This window comes from Epinephelus fuscoguttatus, linkage group LG18 (assembly GCF_011397635.1).
Source record: "Epinephelus fuscoguttatus linkage group LG18, E.fuscoguttatus.final_Chr_v1".
Classification (NCBI taxonomy): domain Eukaryota; kingdom Metazoa; phylum Chordata; class Actinopteri; order Perciformes; family Serranidae; genus Epinephelus; species Epinephelus fuscoguttatus.
In genome coordinates, this window is record NC_064769.1 from 21,853,961 (window position 1) to 21,874,886 (window position 20,926).

The 20,926-nt window shown below is 41.9% G+C and overlaps 1 protein-coding gene across 1 annotated transcript in view; it reads left to right on the top strand.

Annotated features, from left to right (window-relative positions):
• Positions 1-13,864, top strand: part of fam163ba (family with sequence similarity 163 member B, genome duplicate a) — a 33,122-nt gene extending 19,258 nt beyond the window's left edge. The window contains exons 2-3 of the mRNA XM_049604804.1: positions 8,809-8,924; positions 11,298-13,864. Of these exons, the coding sequence (XP_049460761.1) occupies positions 8,832-8,924; positions 11,298-11,738 (534 nt within the window). The 5' untranslated portion in view covers positions 8,809-8,831 and the 3' untranslated portion in view covers positions 11,739-13,864. The remainder of the gene's footprint in view (positions 1-8,808; positions 8,925-11,297) is intronic.
• The last annotated feature ends 7,062 nt before the right edge of the window (positions 13,865-20,926 follow it).

The following is a 20,926-nucleotide window of genomic DNA, read 5'->3' on the forward strand; positions in this document are numbered from 1 at the left end:
GGGAAATATCAGGCTCTTTAGCTGCTAAATGCTTCACTCTATTCACCAGCCAGTTGCTAATTTTTGTCTGTCAGCTGTTTGCTGCTGAATAGTTGGCAGACAGTGGGTCTTTTAACGTGCTTCCTGCAGCGGTCGGAAACAACACAGATAAGAGGAGCAGTGAGATCGAACCAAAACAGTGAAGTTGTAAAACTGAAAACAAAGAGCTTAAAGATGCTGAATGCTCAATAAGGATGAGAGAAGCTGCAGAGTTGGGTGATAATTCTCTGAGGGTTTTTGATTCAGTAATTGCTTAAAAATATATATTGATCAGTGTAGCTTTTAGCTCATCATTATGAGTAGACATTATTTAGAGCTTAAGGCAATACATGAAGACTTGATTCGAGGCCTTCAGTACATTACATCAATGTCTCTCAGCTTCACCTACATGTCAGATAAACATTCAGACTCCTCTGTTTCCTGTTACCTTTACCTTCGGGCACCGACAGTCGCCCGTCGGTCAATGTCGGGCTGTCTGTGAGTATCTGCCACCCTAGTTTTTGTGGTGTGTCCTGCATGGTTGGCACTAATTGGCCCTTGTCAGCTGATTTTTGGCTAATTCAACATGTTGAATCAGCAGTATAGACGTTGGAGCCTGTCAGTGAATAAAATCGCGAAATGGAAGTGAGTAAAGCAAACAAACAACTAAAGTCAAGAGGGAGTGAGACCAAAACAAACTTGTTAGTTAGATAGGATTATTTTTATTGCCATTGAGCTCTTTAGCTGAAACAGTTTGGAATTGTTTGTGTTATTGTTTGCTAGCGCATGGTAAATATCATTTGTTCTTTCAACATCAGGTTGTGTTGTTTATGTGCCAACTGGATAACTAGCGTCTTAATTCCCTCCTGTTGTTTTTTAGGTTTCCGTTTTTTAATGACGAATACTGACTACCATCGCTTGAGTGTCTTCCTCTCATTCAGGCGCAGAATCTACGTGCTGGTTAGCTTTAGTGTTCAAGTGCAATTTTTCAGCCAAGACACATGCAACAGCCAGCCTTTGTCACTAACATTGGGTTTTCCACCACAATATAAATTGCCACACCACACTGACTTTCTATTTTTGGAGGTGGACCACGGGCGGCACGGTGGTGTGGTAGTTAGCACTGTCGTCTCACAGCAAGAGGGTTCCTGGTTCAATCTCAGGAGGGAGCCCTACTGTGTGGAGTTTGCATGTTCTCCCTGTGTCATGGGTTTTCTTAGGGTACTCCAGCTTCCTCCCACAGTCCAAAGACATGCAGGTTGATTGGTGACTCTAAATTGTCTGTAGGTGTGAATGTGAGTGTGAATGGTTGTCTGTCTCTGTGTGTCAGCCCTGTGATAGTCTGGAGACCTGTCCAGGGTGTACCCTGCCTCTCGCCCAATGTCAGCTGGTTTAGACTCCAGCACCCTGCAGCCCCCCACAGGATAAGCAGTTACGGAAATGGATGGATGGATGGAGCTGGACCGTTCCTTTGCTGTGCTGTTGGAATCAATGCATTGTTGGGTTATTCATTGCACCCCACTGCCCAGAGCACAGAGTGTACTCTGGGCACAGACAGAGCAGCAGAATGTCAGGCACAGTAAAAGTGAAACTGAAGTGGGTCTAAAAGTTTTCTTTCACTTGCCCCTGCAGCAGCTGCTTCTCTCATCCATCGATTTGATCTGATCAGCTCTGACTGGACTGACTGATCAGTTATCACCCTGAGACTCTAATTCTACAAACTGTTGTAAGGAAAAGAACTTAAACACCACCAACTTAACACCAAAAAATGTCCCAAAATCACCACATTTCTTTCCTCAATTTAATTCAAAGCCTAGAGAGCCAAAACTTTCTGTTCTTGTTGTTCCTTCATATTGATCTGGTTGGTGGACTATGTGGCCTGCAGATTGGATTAGAGTCCAGCTGATTCCAGCCTGCAGGGAGAGTAGCTGTGTTTTGTTTGTAGACAGGGCAGATAGCTGTGGCAGAGACAGTCTGATCCATTCTAACTTTATAGAGCATCTCTGGAGAGACATATCACAATGAAAGCTAATATGGTTTAGACAAGTTACCCACAGAGGAATTCAACATGGTTTAGAGGTGTTTGGGGTGAGAAGGTCAGAGTTGTCAGTCACTTGGTGAATAATACACACAACAGCAAAGTCTATGTGAGTGGACAGAGAGATGCTGATGGAGAGCATTGTTTATTGCAGGAAATGGTATGTCTCGCCCTTTACATTTACTTTAGAATGCTCCATGACTTTGGCACTCCTGCTTCTTGTCTCACTATGTCTATTTTAGGGTGTGTCCACGTCACAGTTGAGTTACATCTTGACAACATCAGCCTATACTGCTGTGTGCTTGCTCCCGATAATGGCTCGCACCATTGAGTCATAGCTTAGCAACAAGCCTGCTGTCCTATTTTTGGTTTCAGGCAATTATCCACAATGCAGTGTGATGGTGTGGTCCTATGACACTTCCAGATTGTGGATGTAATGAAGGGAAAAAAGGTCTGCGCCCACATCTGTCAAGTGTCTGCAGGGTTTTCCTCAAATTTACAAGGATGTTACTCAACCTGAGAACTGAGTGACAACTTTTTTTTTAATATCTATTTTTGAAAACCAGTATCTGTGCACAGATACAGACAGATACAGATAGCTGCAAGACAAAAAGGCAAGGGCCACTGCAGGTCAAATAACTGTTGAGTTATGGGATAGGAGGGGAAACTTTTTAAGACTGAGTTGTTTTGGGGATGCACAATTTACTTTTTTCTTTGAATTTATGCTTCCTGTAGCACACTCATTCTTTTGCTAGAAGTCTTATTTATACAAGCACCATGATCCATCTCAACTAATTTTTCACTTGTATATAAATATTAAACTTTTCATAATGATTGTAATGCATTACAATGTGCAATATGTAATAGAAATATATCCTCCTGATACCCTGTAACTTCATATGAGGACATCACATTTTGGGTTTAACTGACCTTGCCCCTAGACCTGTTGTCTTTGTTCGTGGACACCTTTTATGCCATCTAGTGGTAGTAAGAGCACAGTACACTAATCCATGTAAAAACAAGATGGCAGCCATCTCTCCCAAGTCAGTCTGAAGCCGATCCGGAAACAAAAGTGGACAAGGCCCAAAACCTGATCACATTTTATGGCTGAAACTTGTTTATTTGTGATTAATAATGTTTGCAGTTTGATATGGCAACACATTTGACCAATTTTAGCAACATTAACAAGCTAAGAAGCTCTTAAGTAGGAAGTACTCATTTGCAGACATTGGGGCTTTATTGTTGTCTCATTAGAGGACATTAGGACTTAATAATTATTGAAAGTCTTTAGTTTTTTTTATACTTATCGGGTCCTATTGATCCCATGTAGCTAGGAGAAATAAAAAATGAAAACGAAACAAAAGTTCAGGTCTCAGGAGGATATATTTATATAAGAATGGAGGTCATATAAAGTCAAACAAGACGCATGAAATGCCATTAGAGCATTGAGGAACCTGTTTACTGCTTTTACTGCAAATGGGGGACATTGTGGATGAGACCTGCTAAGATTAATCAGATTGTTAGCTGTCAATTATTAGCTTAATTAACAATTTCTTTGATAATCGATTAATTGGTTTGAGTAGTTTCTTAGAAAAAAAAAAGGTCCAGGTACTTAAATGTGAATGTTTTCAGGTTTCTTTTCTGAATATCTTTAATTTTTCCCTCCATTTTCTGACATTTTTTCACAGCTAATCAATTAATCGAGGAGGTAATTATGTAATAATTATAAAATAATCGACTGATTAATTGAATGAAAATTATTGTTCACTGCAGCCCTATTGTGGATGTGTAAGACTTTTCCATAGCTGCTCCAGTGATTATAAAAATACATCAATACTGATCAAATTCTGAGCTCACATGTGTAGTTTATGCAGTAACAGTGACAGTAACCGTACTGAAACCCTGTTTGCTCCACCATCTTGTGCTCCATCTACAGCCTGCACAGTGCAGCGCTTCACAGTCGCGGGAAAAAGGACAGTGCAGTCAGTGATGTGTATCCACCATTCAGGATTTAGGGCGGACTTTCTCTGTAACTGCTGTTCGCAGATTATAGTATGAGTGAGCAGGTAAGGGTTCAGTGTGTTGTTGATGGACACGCACTGGCTGCCACGGGGATCAAACTCCTCAGTTATGTAACAGCCTCAAATACTTTACAGTGAAGAGGGAGGCAGAAAAAAAAACCAAAATGCTTTTGACAGTTTGAATGACATTACAAATGTTTGTGATTAATGCATGTTACTTTCAAGAGTAAAATGAATCTTTGAGGCCTCTAGGCTCAAAGCTTCTTCCTGTAATCCGGCTGCTGTAGAGACCGAAAAGAGGTAATTAAAGGAAGGCATTGATCTAATAAGCTGAGAATGAGGTCAGTTCAGTCTCAAGTCAATCATACTTTACTGCTGCAAATGTTCTAATGATGCTCTGTTGAATTCACCCCCAGTCATGCCTATCTGCATCTAAGCCCAAACTGTAACATCGACTGCCTGAGTCAACAAAATGTACAAAATAATTTAGTCTCATGTCAATTAAGTCAAGATCATGGTATGGGTTTTGTGAATAACACAAAAGGACAGCTACAAGAGCAGAAATACATGACAAAAATGAAACATGCACAATATGCAAACTTTGCAAACAAAAGCAAGATAAGGCTTTGTCATGCCCCTCAGCATCTGATACTGTGCACAAGGCATCCTTTAGCATCTGTATGAGACAGACCAGGCTTTCAACTAACTTCAGTGTGAAATACAGTTGTAATTCTCTTGCCCGAACCATTCCAGCCCGGCCCAAACCCTGCAGGTTGGGTTGGGTCAGGCCATAATTTCTCAACATACCCTTGGGCTTAATTTACATCGGGTTTGAGCTATGAATGGATGGATGGATAGATCTCTGCTCTAGTCCAAGGGCTGAAAGAGGAGCTAGAAAAGATGTGGGGCGTAAAGGCAACAGTGGTGCTAGTGGTAATCGGAGTACTGGGGGCTGTGACCCACAGACTGGGTGAGTGGCTCCAGCCGATTCCAGAAATAACATCTGAGGTCTCTGTCCAGAAGGGTGCAGTCCTAGGAACAGCTAAGCGACTGCACCGAACCCTCCATCTCCCAGGCCTCCGGTCGAGGACCCGAGCTTATGGAAGACACACCAACCTCCACAAATTAATATTTGAGGGCCAATCAAAGCTCGAAAGTGACAAAGTCTACCTAGGAAGGAGGTCAGGGTGGATGGGCCAAACAAACACAGGACTTCAACTCAGGACACCACTGTTTGTGTCCTGTGTGAAACCAAAAGTCCACTTTTCTTAAACCTAAACAACTACCATAAAACTTCAATTAATAGCCTGGGCTATTATTTGCTTAAGTCACTGAAATCAACAGGCCTATATTTAGGACAGGTGTCTATATGGGACAGACCTTTAATTCCTTTCATACAAAACTGTTGCTTAGCACAGACAGCGCATCAGATAAAGAGTGAGTTACGGCACTCAAGGAGTACAGCACCCGGCATAGCGCCACCAGCAGTTTGCAGTTTATTTTTGAAAAGACACTGTATGCACTGTAATAAGCCAAAACTGATGCTAGAAGGCCTATTTAAGCATCATAGTTTAAAGTGCAGGGCCACTGACCAAGTGGCTGCACAACTGACAAGTTGGGAGTGAGAATGCATTGCAATGTTGTGACATATATGATAGATAACAGTATATTTTGATTGGTGCTGAGATTCTGTAGTTTGGTAAATATGAGCTTAAAGCTTATGGGTCTCTATATAGCTAATAGCTAATTTGTCTTGGTTATGACCTCTGCTTTAAGGTCAGAGTTCACAGGTCATCCACAGCTGTTGGATGTTTCCTGCTGATTGACTCAATAAAGGTCATGATCTTTCTCTCTGTCCATTGTGAGCAGTGCCTTCCATTATTCCGTTTTCGATTTGCTGCTCATTGTTGAATCAGAGCAAACTGGAAAGAATATCTGTATCTCAGATTGTTTTCTCTCCCCTTCATCTGATCTTCTCTTCGTCTAGACTTTTAAATGATCCCTGTTTCGTCAAGCGATGCATCTGATTAAGGAAGCAATGATCTCAAAATGCTGTTTCATGGTGACTTTGAAAACCCTCTCAGGAGTACAAACGCTAAACCACAGACTTATTTCTCTCCAGTACATCTGTCTGACACATCTGTCCAAAAGATCTCCAGTTATTGTCTCATATACTTTGTTCCATTTTTTGCCGTTTAGTTTATAGTTCAAAACAGAGGTATGTAGTAAACCATGAATCACTGACTATCTGCATTAATGCTGCAGTTTAAATTTGATTATCTCTTTAAACTGATTGGTATTGAATACATTTTTAGACTCTGGCCTTTCAGCCTCCTTTCAGGCACATAGGTTTTATTTAACAGTATTTTTTATAGCTTAAAGTATTTTGTTTTTTCATATTGTATTACTGTGTTTCAAGTGTGCAATTAGATATTTTAAACGGTTATAACTACTACAACTGCAAAAGTTCTGTCTCTTCCAAGGTTTGTGGCAAACAGTACTTGTACTCGATGTTTCTATTTTCCCGTGGACCTACAGATATGTTTGTTTGTTTGCTTTCAAAGAAACAGAATGAAAAGAAGGGACAAACTCAAACTCAACAGAAACAAAATAAAACTCACTAAAATCTTCGCAGTCTGTCTTTTTAGTCATCTGGGAAGTTAGTCCACTGTTCCAGTGATCACCAACTCTTGTTTTGTTCAAAATAAACACTTAATTCACAGAGTTTGAAATTTGGTGATCTGCGCGCTGTTTATCCCTGCATTCTCTGCTTCCCAGCTGTTTGCTGAAAAGCAGCTCTCACCCATTCTTTGGAAGCAGATACAGCACAACATGTTTCAACAAACGTGCGTTAATGGTAACAAAAGAAATCAGGAAATAATATTACTGGTTATATTTTAAAAGTAATAGATTGCTTATTTGAAAATGTACTATTCCACTGCTCATTTAGTTGTAACAACAAAACCTCACCTCAGTGAGTTTGCAACCTGCCGCAAGCCAATTTGTTTATACCTGCAGCTCTGGAGCCACATGTGGCTTTACAGCCAATCTCTTGTGGCTTTGACAAAAAATTATGGAAATGAATAATGCTTTTTTTTTTTTAACATTTTAATTTTCATTTATCATTGTTGTAGGCCTTAATGTATTCTTACATTCTCCAGTTGTAAAAAAAAAAAAAAAAAAAAAGAGAAGACCATGTACTGAATTTAAAAAAAAATGTTTTCACATTTGGTCTACTAGAATGTGCTTCGACTTATGCATCTATAGCTTGGTGCCCTTCCTCTAAATTTTGCCGAACTTCAGTAGCCATGGCCAATCTTGGGTTTCCCCAGCTTGGCTAGCAATGGATTATAAAGTCTCAGAGGAAAAGGGAGAATTTAAGAGTGCATGGAAAGATTTGTTTGAATTCACAGCCAGTGATGATAATCATAGTTCGTAGAATGCAGAGTAGCCACCTTGTGATAAAACATATTAATGAATTCTCATTTAGACATATCAGTACCCTGGTAGCCTAAAATGACCTGGCCCAGAATCGGCATGAAATCAGCATGCCGGATGAAATTAGCTGGGGTTGGTCTGGTTGCCCGACTCGGCTGAGACTCGGCATGAATGACGCCCCAGAATTGGGCCAAATCAGTTGGCCCAATTACGGCTGCTGACACTGCCATCACTGGGTAATGTTCATGGGCTAATTGAGACTGAATAGGCGGTGCTACCTTCATTTTAAGGCTCAAATATTATATAAATGTTTTTTTTTTTAGTTAAAAATGGCTCTTTTGATAGTAAAGGTTGCCGACCCCTGGTTTATATGGAAGTTAGCCTGCTACAATGATTGCAGAAGGAATGGTACTCATGAAAATGGCTGCCACTCTGACCATCCTGCTATGTTGGTTTGAATTGGAATTTTGTTGTTATTTATTTTTGGGCAGTGGGCATGAACAAAAGTCTGTGGGACTGTAGGCATTTGCGAGTCCTGGGTGCATGCATAAAAATATCGTCTTTCGCAACTCAGTAAAACCCCCTCTCTTTTCTCATTGCTTGTCCTCTTACACCTTTTCTATCTTTTTAGTCACCCGATAACCCTGTGTTCCTTCATCATCACCCCTCTGTCTCCTCTTTCTCCCATCCACTCCTGTTCATTTCTATCTGCCCTCTGTTTATGTTTCACCTCTCCCCATCTATCTCTCACACCACCCTCTTCATCCCCCTCCATCATTTTTGTCTCTCCATTTCATACCCATTCATCAGATCCCTTTCTATCCCTATTACTCAGCTCATCTTGACCTCTCTCTCCCTCTCGCTCCATGTCAGTGCGCCGCTCGCTCCGTCTGTCTTTGTTTCTATCACTTGCTCAGTCACTTCAGTTCTCCTCACTCCCACTATCCATTTATCTCTTTGCTCTCCTGCCATTTCTGCTCTGCTGTTGAATACTGATTTGCCTCTCTCAGACACTTCTTTTTTTTTCTGCGTGTCCCAGCCTGAGATCCCGTCTATATTATGAGAAGCATTTGTAGGATGATTCTATTACATGTCTCCTAACTGCTGGATAATTCAATAAGCACCACTGAGATGACACACAGTTATAATCTACTTAATGAAGCCACTGTGCTGATGAATTGTCTGCTTTCTCCTCCGTTTCTTCTCTCACTCACTCCCTACCCTCCTCTACTCATGTCCACTCTTTCTCTCTGTTTCTCTCCTCCCATCCTTCCCTCCTCTTGCTCTCTGCAGGGTGTTGATGGAGAGCCATTCGAATGACAGCCGGGACAGTGGTCATCACTGGTGGAATTCTAGCTACTGTTATATTACTCCTTATCATCGCAGTACTGTGCTACTGTAGGCTGCAGGTGAGGCCACAGCTGCTTTCAGACTCTGTTGCATTCACTGTATTTCCTCTGACAGTCTGCGGAGCTGCAAATACCGGATGTCCTTGAGTTCTTTCAGCCAAAAGTGTTAATTAATGAATGTGGCTGTACTCTTTGTCTGTGTCTGTCAAGGCTGCACAAGCCTTTGTTAATGAAATAGAACATTTTTTGAAAATTTCACTCGACAGCTGTATTCAGAATTGAAAATACAGACGATCATGCTGTTTGGGTAATGGTAGCCATGGAATCTGTCAGAGAAATGTTGGCATTGTGTGTTTATGCAAACCACAGATATGTAATATTTGTACGTTATTATGTAGTGAATATGCTGGAGCTTTATGATTCTCTATTTTTACAACTGCGGTTACTGTGTGGTTATGTTTAGGCACAAAAACCACTTGATTATGGTTGGGAAAATATCATTTTTTGGCCTAAGATACCCAGTTTTGGCACAATCATGCTAGAAATGTCACAATGTCTCACTAAAAACAACTGGTTTTGTTGTTTGTTGGTCTTGAAAGGTGGTTTGCAGCTTGGTAACTGCCTCACCCAGGTGTCATCTCCTCAACCTCCCAGTGATAAAGTCAGCTCATATACATGTAATCAGAACTTAGAGTCTTGATATGATCTGTATGAAATGTCCAAATGTAATATATCCTTAATTTGCAGAAATATACAATGCCAACAATTTCTTCTGGCGACTGGGCTACAGCGAATATAAGAGCTTTGTAGATATTATAGACATGGCAATGGCCATTTATCTCATCAGATTTTGCAGGATCCCTCAGGATGTGCACAATCCTAAAAATAATTTGCGGCTTTTAAATGGCCACATGGTGATGCATTAGCTAATTCATTCCTTGGCCCATGCTAAAACGTGTTCACCAAATTTCACTGGAGACTGTTGACTCCAAAAAAACACTAAAGTAAAACTGAATGGAATTAAGAGTCTACAGCCACAGTGGCATCTCCTCTAGGCTGTACTTAGGCACAGCTATGTTTGAGCTCATGCTCATGTTTAGTGCAGTTACATTATGACAGCCAAAATAGGGCTGATAATCTATGTGAACAGTAACGTGTAGATAATGTCTAAAATCTGGCTCATTACTGTAAGGCTATGGCAAAACAAATTTCCTACACATAGAGACCTAAAAGCTCTGAGCAGGGGCCTGAGGCATTTTGCCTGTAGCTCAGCAGGTAGAGCATTAATTGCAGAGTTGGTGGTTCGTATCCAGCTCTTCCTATCCATGTGTCAAAGTGTCCTTGACCAAGACACTAATCTCCAAATCGCCCCCAGTGGTTAGGCTACGGCCTCCTCTGGTAGCTATCTGCCATCCATGTGTGAATGTGAGTAGATGGGTGAATGTGAGGCAAACTGCAAAGCACCTTGGATAACAGCACTATATAAATGCAGCCCATTTCCAGAGTTCAAATGGAAACTAAGCTAACATTGTTGGAGTGGAAATGATATGAACCTTTCCACTCAGAGCTGATTACATTTCTTGGGGTTTTTATATTTCACAGCAAAATCAAAAGTGATCCACAAATTATGGCTTCATATTAGTTGGCAGGCTGCCAGGAGTAAATTTGAAAGCTACATTTTGTGGGCCAGAAATAGCTGCCACAAATTTTCCACTGAAAAGTGGATTCTGTTTACAAGTCTGTTTGAACTGTAATTGTTGAGGATTTGGCACGGTGAGGGAAATAAACCTTTTCGACATCATACTGTAGCACAGGTGCAGCTTTTGAAATGACACATGAACATGTTGGGTCGTGTAGACTGGAGAAAACCTCATGGGGAAATGGGCTAAAGTGGGGTTAGATTGTAAGAGACATCCTTCTCTAAATAGTGTTAAATGAATTGTGGTAGTCTTACGTTCTTGATAAATGTGTAGATACAATAATTTAGGCTTTCAATAAAATGTTATTTGCCATTTTCTTCTACTCCATATGCACACTACCTCTGAATTTATGTTCCAAACATTGTAAAATGGTACTACATAACCATAATTATTGTAATATAGAGGTTGACCTAGACTTTATTAGCTGGATTGTGCATGTAAACTAATTCACCAAGGCATTTATTTTGCTGTGTTCCTGCGAACACCATGGCTATGCAGACATTTCAGTGTAATAAATGTCCCTCTTTTTCTCTTATCACGTTCTCTTTATTGTTCATTAACTTTATGTTATGCATCTTTTTTTAACTCCCCTCCTCTCTCCCTCATCTCGCATACATTTTACATCATCTGGTGCCTCTTTTCTCTCTCTGTCCCTTCCTTCCGTCTTCATCTCTCATTTCTGTCATCCATGATTTTTCTCTATATCCCACCCTCCTTCCTGTCCCACCATCAGTACTATTGCTGTAAGAAGGAAGAGTCCGAGTCGGAGGAGGAGGAGCCAGACTTTGCCGTTACATCCCGCCTCCCACCGGTCCACTCCAATCACAACATTGTGGCGGCGACGGCCGCCGCCTCCTCCATCCCCAATGGCCCTGCCCTTTTCTCCACCCCTCCCATGGCCAGGAAACTGACGCGTTCACAGACCTTCTGTCCATCCTGTACGCACTATGAGCTGCCTTTCTACCTCCAGCCCCCACCTCAGCCGCAGATCCACCATCAACCAGATGGGCTGAGGAACGGAGGTGACCGGATCAGCTACCGCAGCGTCCAGCAGCAGGACCTGGACCTGCCAGTGCCTGTGAACATTTCAAACTACCGTAAACCGAACCTGGCCCGGTCGGTCACCATGAGGGACATGTTCCAACGCAGCTGTAGCATCAGCACTGATGTTTAGCTGGGTGAGGTTGGATCTCAGTGTAAGTTTGTGCTTCAATGAACAGGGATGGCCTAGGCCGGACTGAGTCAGACTGTATTTTTGTCATCTTGACCAGTTTAGTCCAGTCTAGTGTGGTCTGATCTAGTCTGGTCTCCTTCTACTGGTCACCTCTTGCAGAATGGAGGACTCAGATGGCACTCAGGACTGGAATTTTAAAGGTACTATGCTCAGGTCCAGGACCTTACCTTTGGGCCACCATAGAGTTTAAAGTATTTTAAAAATGTTAAATTATCAAAAACATGAACTTCCTGGTTTGTTTTGTTTTGAGAAGCTCTTTTTTAACAATCAGAATGGAATTTGTTTTACAATTTGATAAAGTTTGTGTCGCCCTACTTCCTCTGGACTTCTCAACCCCTGGCCTGAAAGATACACAGATTCCCGCCATGTCGAAATGACATAATCGGCAGGGATTTTCTCTGTCATAGCTGCTACAAACAAAATATGATTAGGAGAAGTCCAGTGTTTCCCTCTCCTGTGACGGGATGATCTGTCTGCTCCTCCATCCACAGATTATAGAGATTATAAAATATCACTCGCCATCAGTGGAGGAAGGGGGATGTCATGTTTTAGCTGCCACCCACTGACATTTCAGATAGACTTAACTTAGGCCATAATATTTTAAGACATAAAGGGCTCACAGAAGATGGAAAATCCCCGCTTGTTTTCCATATCCTTTCATAGAGGTCTCCAGTTTTGACGGGAGGCTGGTTTCTCTGAGCGTCTGCTGACAACGCAAAGTGTATATACAGTATACTTCAGCAGACACAGACCTCTGTGTTCTTACAGGCAGGGTGGACTAGGTGCCAAAGGGGGACGGGTTCTTGCATTTGTGTGCATTCGTGTGACTGTGCTTGCATGCATGTGTGCGTGTGTGTGTGTATAACTCGACCAGTTGTTATACTAGGATCTTATTCCATACGGTTAAACACAGTCTGTCACCCCTATGTATACCGAACCCAGTGGTGGGTTGCAATAACATTTTAAACATTTATTGTATAGGGTGAAGTGATTGTATTAGTTTGCCACTTTACCTTTAAATCCATGACCCAACCAGATGACGTGACAAACTCTATTTTGTAAATGTTTATTTTACCGATTAATGCTATAACACAGACTAAAGTTGTAGGAGGAGTACAAAGGTTTTACAGCAGCACTTTTAAGTGTGATATTCATTTAAGTTGTTCACTCAAGTTTCATTTCGTGGACTCTTCACTGCATTCCTTGTGTCGTCTCTGATTTGTTGATATATGGATTCATGGGCTAAAGATTAATTCACCTTTAAAGGCACATCTATAAATATTTAACAGGCCATAGCATACACTCCGGTCTCTCTCTTCTCTCGACTCGTTGGACTGAGGAATATTTGCTCTTCCTCTGAGGTACTCAGAGAGTTCCTTCTTGGGATTGTTTTTATTTTCTGCGCTTGGCTGCCCAGCCTGGCTGATTTTCTGACTGGAGGAGCAGTGGCTGAGTTTTATGGACATGGGACACACGTTTAATGAATGAAATTATTTACTGCTTGATTTCAAGAAGAAATGCTTGTGGTTGTGTGAGGGGCTCGAAGCGGATTAGATAGTCCCTCTTGGACCTCCCCTCCTTCTCAAAATAGATGGTAAAAGCTGTTGTACCTCTCTTTCTCTCTGTCTCTCTGTTGATTTTATCAGCGATCATGCTCATTTATATTCCCAAAGGGTAAAACAGTGAGTGATTTTGTTTTAAGTTTTTCCTCTTGTGACATGTGCTTTCCTGCAAATACATTAAAACACACATATATACACACACACACACACACACACACACACACACACACACACACACACACACACACACACATATACACTCACACACACATACTGTTCTCAATGCTATGCTTTCCTTACTTTATAAACCAATGTGACAGTTGCACAGGAAATTTAGTGCCATAAAGAACTATGAGAGAAATTTATTATAATTATTATGATTATTATTATTATTACAAGTGTATATTCAAATGCAGTGTTGCTTTTTCCCTACAGTATTTGAATTACTTGCTTTATTTTATGATCCAGCTGGTTTTTCAGACTCAGTACAGTACAGCAGAAATGTTTCTGTCCTTGTTTCTAATATATAACTAACAGACACATTGTTGCTAATAAAATGGTGTGAAAATCCTTCTGATCTGTTTTGTTCTCGTTGTTCATTTCACCAAAACGAAATGTTGAGAAAAAGGCTTTCTTGCAGCTCAAATTCATATTCAAATGTTTGTGAATGTGAAGCCTGGAGAGTCATTTGTTCCATTTAAATAATTTACATATTCAAAAGTCTAGTGTGTATGATTTAGAGGCATCTTGCGCTGAGGTTGCAACCATTTCAAAGTTCTCCCGTGTGCCAGGCATGAAGGAGAAAGGTGGTCTTATCTAGATCCAGGGTTTGGTTTGACCATTCTGGGCTACTGTAGAAACAACATGGAGGACTCCCTGGAAGATCACCCTCTCCATGTGTCGAATGTGGTCGAATGCCTCATTATAAGGCAGGGGCATCCAAACTTTTTTGAATGGGGGCCAGATAAAATAATGTGAAAATACCTGGGGGCCAACTGATTCTCGCATCAAATGGGTTTAAAAAAAAAGTGAGACAAATGCAACCATTTTTATCTTTTAATGATTTATTACTACTTGATGCTGTCTACAAACTGTATAATAGTCCTATCATTGTGAGGTGAAAGGTAAAAATGCAAAGTGATCTTGCTCGATTAACCATTATTGTGTAAAGGGCCACATATGGTATATTTTGAAAGTCAAGCCGAGGGCCAATTAAAATTGGTCTGCAGGCCACAATTGGCACCCTGGCCAGACTTTGGACATGCCTGTTCTAAGGTAACAAATCTCTCAGTTTCAGATGATTATAAACTAACTAACAGTTATGAATATAAAATTCCATTTCTGCATAAATCCCCCTAAATCCTACACATGAGACCTTTAAAACTAAGTTTTGCATTGTATGCTTTTATCCTAAGTGCTTCTTGATATAAAGGTTTATCCAAGGACATTTACTGTGACAAGAACATGCTCCGCAGGACCATATTTCTGCCGGCTGCCAAATGTTGAACAGTGGATTCAGCCATAAGCGCAGTGCATCATCCTGGATTATCTTATTTAGTGAACTGCTAAACTCAGGGTAAATATCAGCGCGCTGTAACATATGCTTAGGTCAAAGCACCACAGCACAAACAGCATGCAGAGAGTCTTGCAAGAAAATGCATGATTCATTTTTGTCTAGACTGCAGGATTGAAATGGGATTTAGTACATTAGGTTTACTGCTTTACAAAGCAGCTTTGTTTGGATATCTCTTTGAAGAAAAATGTCCCATCCTAGACTGACAACAGGAATCAAATTCTGTTTTGTGTGGTGCATATGTTGGCTATTTGTTGTTGATAACGCTAATAAGCCAACATCTGTTCATCAACAGTGCCAGACCAAACTCATTCAGTGCCCTAGGCCAGCTCCTCAACCTCTCTTATTATTATTAGTATTATTATCTTTATATTACTTGTAAGGGGCAACCCATACACCAGGGCTGTCCCTTGTTACCAATCCTGTTTTATGGACAGGATCTCAAGGCACAGCCAGGGGAGGAGGGGATCCAGTTTGGGGACCACAGCATTGCATCTCTGCTTTTTGCAGATGATGTGGTTCTGTTGGCTTCATCATACTGTGACCTCCAGCATGAACTGGGGTGGTTTGCAGCCAAGTGTGAAGCAGTCGGATGAGAGTCAGCACCTCCAAATCTGAGGCCATAGTTCTCTGCCGGTGAGAGATTTACTGCCTTAAGCGAGGGAGTTCAAGTATCTCGGGGTCTTGTTCATGAGTGAGGGTAGAATGGAGCCTGAGATGGATCAGCGGTTTGGTGTAGCTTCTGCAGTGAGGCAGGCTCTGCGCCAGACCATCGTGGTGAAGAGGGAGCTGAGCCTGAAGGCAAAGCTTTTGATTTACTGGTCCATCCATGTCCCAACCCTCACCTATGGTCATGAGCTCTGGATATTGAGAAGAATGAGATCGAGTATACGAGTGGCCGGAAGGAGTTTCCATTGTGGGGTTGCTGGGCTCAGCCTTAGAGATAGGCTAAGGAGCTTGGACATCCGTAAGGAGCTTGGAGTAGAGCCGCTGTGCCTTTGCGTCGTTAGGAGTCAGTTGAGGTGATTCGGGCATCTGATCAGGATGCCTCCTGTTGGAGGCGCACGTCTCACTGATAAGAGGCCCTCGGGCGGATCCAGACCACGCTGGAGGGATTACATATCTCATCTGGCCTGGGTTCACCTTGGGGTCCCCCAAGAGGAGCTGGAAAGTGCTGCTGGGGAGATGGACGTCTGGGGTGGTTTGCTTTGCCTGCTGCCCCCGCGACCCGACCCAGATAAACAGATGAAAATGGATGTATGGATGGAAAGATGGGTGATAATTGTATTTGTTACTAACAAGAATCAGCGCTGATGAGAAATCGACACAAATAAACAGCTAACAAACAACAATAACAAATGAGAAAAACAATAACAGAATGTGAAAATGTGTACATTTTGTATTCTTACTGTTTTCGTACTGCGCCCTGGATGGCTTTTGCCTTTCATTTTCTCTTAATGCTTTCCACATATACTCCACTCCGCCGTTTCCCTTATGTTCAATGTTTTTGATTGTCGCCTTTAGGGAGATCTGCCACTTTAACTAATAGAGGAAAATTACTGTTATTGCATAGCAGCAGCCCAAAGTTGTGTTCTCTGAAAGCTTACGGGAGTAAATATGTCTCCAAGAGAAACTGGTGGACCTGCTAATATGTTTTTCTGTTATGTTGATAGCCAAACATCAGACATTCGGTAACAGATAAAACAGTGACGCCTGCCAAACCTCCAACCAAAGCAACAGCGATACGGTCTGTTTGCACACAGATCAAGTCACCCCTGAGGCGACGAGGTGAGAGTCATAACTGCAAACAAGTTTGAATGGGAGGGCTAAGAAACAAGAATGGGATGCTTAAGTGCAATGATAAACCAACCTGGCAGTCAAAGGCGAGGAGATGATAGCCACAATGAAAAGTCATCCATGCAAGGAGGCTAAAAGACGAAAATGGGAAGCTTTATTCTGACAATAAATTGAGTGAGTCAGAGGGGCAAGCAGACTAATCATACAATAGAAAACAACTAAAAACTATTTCAGACAGGAAATGGAGGTAGTTATAAGCAGGATGAGTCAGAGCTAATGAATGAGAAATAGCACATACCACAGAATACACAGACAGATGGAGGCGTAGAGGAGCTGATATCAAACCGAGGCCTCCCTGGCAGAGACATGAATAGCCATTTTGTGATGGCATTAATACAACAGCACTGCTTCAGACATGAAAAACCTCTCAGATTATGATGGATTCTCTTTGATGTGGATGCATTCAAACTCCCATTTATTTCTACATGAATTGTAAGTACTGTAACAGGGAATTACTGTCACACTAACATTCCACAGGCAAGAAGAAATGGCCAGAAATGTATTTATTTATTCTCTTTATATTCAGCGTAATTTACATGCAATGATACTAGGGCTATACTTGTCTGTTAACACTGCATCCAATTTGGGGTCTAGAACATGTTTAGCATACTGCAGCTTGGCTTAGAGACAAACGCTTGCCCTATCTCTACAAAGAGATATCTGCATATGTATGCAGACCGATCGCTGATGGGTTCTGAGATTGCTGCTAGCAGCTCTTTAAAAAGTAAAGGCATGTGTAGCATTCTGTTACAAACACCTGATGGGGGAATCAATACTGTTTTGATAAAGATGCTGTTGTGAGAGTGAGATTGGAGGTTTGTGGCGGTATCCTTCCATCACGGCTGACATTGTCCAGCTCAGCAGGAGTCTGCCTCATAACTGAAACAGCCAAACGATCTGTCAGCTGCTTTCTATCAGAGTCCTTCACCCAGGCCTTGGATTCTGAATAGCTAAATATAACCACAGATATTTTGTCCTATGTTTAACTCCAGCCAAACCTCCAATGTGAGTGTGTATTTCTGTGTAAACACTCATTTGCATAGGTGTAGGTTTTTTTAAAGACCTTCATACTATAAATTGATACATAAATGCAGAAATTAGCACATAAAATTTCACTGGAATGCAGGAAATTAAGTGTTTGACCCTCAAACCCATTGTTTCATATATGCCCCCCAGTGTTGAAACAAAATGTACGACGTTGCTGATTTGCATCTCTGTGTGTATGTTTTTTGGAGGTGTGTGTTTTGTATCATATATTTCTGTCTTTGTTTGCATAAAAGTTTCCTGTATTTGAGTGAATAAGCGCTTGCACAGGCTTTGTGAATTATTTAGTGGCATAATCGCCTCCAGTGTAAGCAGAGCTCGTAGCACGGCCTTTAGAGGTGTATCGATGTTTTATGACATGCTTTGAATCATCCCCCTCATCTACCCCTCATCCTGCAGCGCTGCATCTCTCGTGCACTTTCTCTTTCTTCTTCTTGTTCCTCTGCTATCTTTTCACCCTCCCTTACTCTCTTGTACTACATGTTGTGTGTGTATGTGTGTGTGTGTGTGTCTGTTTTATGGTCCCTGGCCATAATTCCCCAGCAGTGGAATTTAGATGCAGTACAGAGGAGCGGCAGGGTTTCCATGAATTATGAACATGATAGATATGAGGCTTTCCAACTAACATTACAAACCAGCGCTTCCTACCCGTTCTCCTCCTTTCCTCTTATTGTCCTGCTGTTTTCGACCTCTTGCTCTGTTCCCTCCCCTCATTACCACTGCTTGTTCTTCTGCTGCTTGGATTTTCCTTACTTTTCTCACCGCCCCCTCTTTTATGTTCTTCCTCTTATGCATACTTTTAAAATTCTGCTTCTTTATAAGCTCTTTGTGAAACTTTCTTCGGTGAAAGACAAAGAGGTAGTTTGGATTTCATGTCTTGAAGTTTTGAGATGTCTGTTTTGAAAAATAACAAGTTGTCTGTCCACATAGAGAGTAGGTCCTTGTCCACGGAGATCGCTATATTGCACTGCCATGTTTCTACAGTAGCCCAGAATGGAGAGAACAAACACTGGTCCTAGATAGTGTCATTCATGTTTCTGTGTCAGCTGGCAGTCCCTCCATGACAGGCAGTGTCAGAAAAGCACAGATTATTTAACGTGAAACTGCTTTAATCAGTGTTTTTACCCATTTAAATCACCCGATCAGATTGTTTTGGAGAGGAGGAATCCTCTGTGGATAATTTGGCTCCTGGTAAAAACCTCCAGAATGTCTAGATCTTATCAGAGGAAAATGGTGAGCACACACTGGCAGGCACTGGGCAAGCTGCTGGTTTGCGATGTACAGAACAGCATAGGAGAAAGACTGATTTGTAGCCTGACACTGCTTTATTCAGTGTTTTTACTGGTTTTAATCATGTGCTGCATTTGTTTCGGAGAGGAAGAGACCTCTGTGGATAATTCAGCTCGCGGTAAAAACCTCCTGAACAATGAACACCAAAGAAATTCTAACTGGGACGAGTTTGAGCGGATTGCAATCTGCAGTCCTCACCACTAGATGCCCTTATCCATCCATCCATTTCTATCCACTTATTTGGGGCCAGCAGGCCAAGCAAAGCCCCCCAGACATCTCTCAACACTTTCCAGCTCCTCCAGGGGGACCCCGAAGCGTTCCCAGGCCAGAGGAGAAATATAATCCCTCCAGCGTGTGCTAGATCTACCAGGGGCCTTCTACTAGTGGGCCATGCCCGAGACACCTCCAGCAGGAGGCGCCCAGGAGGCATCCTTATCAGATGCCCGAACCACCTCAACTGACCCTTTTCAACGTGAAGGAGTAGCGGCTCTACTCCGAGCTCCCTCTGGATGTCCAAGCTCCTCACCCTATCTCTAAGGCTGAGCCCAGCCACCCCACTCAGGAAACTCATTTCAGCTGAACCCCCTTAAATCTCACAGACTAAACCTTTGAAAAGACAGTTCAGTCTTCATCTTGGAAACACAGAAACAAAAGAAAAACTTAACTACCATTGCTACCATTTTACAGGGGGAACCAATCACATCTAATAATGACCTCAATGCCCAGAAAAAGTAAGTGGACCTTTAATTAATAAGAATTCAAAATACAAAATGTTAATTCAATAAAGATTGAGTTTTCCAGCCATGACAAGTCAAACATATATCAAATAATACCCATCCACCTGCACACTTGACTTCTAATTACGTTCATGTGAAGCATAAAGCAGCGTTTTTGACTATTAAACAAATACTGCTGCTAAATTCTGTAATGATACTGTGTTCTGTCACACAACATATGCAGAACATTGCTTGCCAATACTTTAGTCCTGTGTTTTGGCATTCCTGAGACCCCTCACCATCAATATGGACATCGCCCAGATGGCCAAAAATAAACTCAGGCAGGCTAAGCTTTGAGAGGTTGGTAGCACATTACGAAGGAGCACTTCCCTCCAACTATAGACAAAAGTACAACAAGCATCACCAACAGACACTCCCATTAACAATAACAGCAGATGTTATATTTGCTGAGACAAAGTGTCCCTGTCATCAGAGCGCTCCCAAATGAAACACATGACTTTGTGTCCTTGATTAACAAAACTCAGAGATGCATAGCAGCCATTGAGAAAATGTGACACACACACACACACACACACACACACACACATACACAGAGGCTTATCGCTGTGTCGGAGTTGTGGAGAAATAGCCATCCTCCACAAATCTCTCCCCCTCTGTCTCACACACACATGACTGCGTGCAGGAACCATTACCGCCCAGTGTGTGTAATCTTGTGATTTCTAAAAGGAGAAAAGGCCATGCCTCCTGTCTGAATTTTTCATTCCAGACCCTCTCTGTCTCTGTATAACAACTAATAAATAAGCAATGAATCCTGAGGACATAAAGCAGAATGGACTCGATTTTATGTCCTCCACACCCCCAACACCAACCCCCCTTCCCTGGATACACACTTTATCTGCCTTTCTGTCTCACTCTCCTCTTGTCTCTATGAACCCTGTCTCTCTCTCCGACTCATGCTCTCTGTCTCTCCCTCTCTCTGTTTTAAGAGCTAAATCTCAAGCTGCGTTCACTTCCTTTGGTACTTGCCCAGTGAACTGTACTGGCCCCAATATGAGGTGGAAAAGT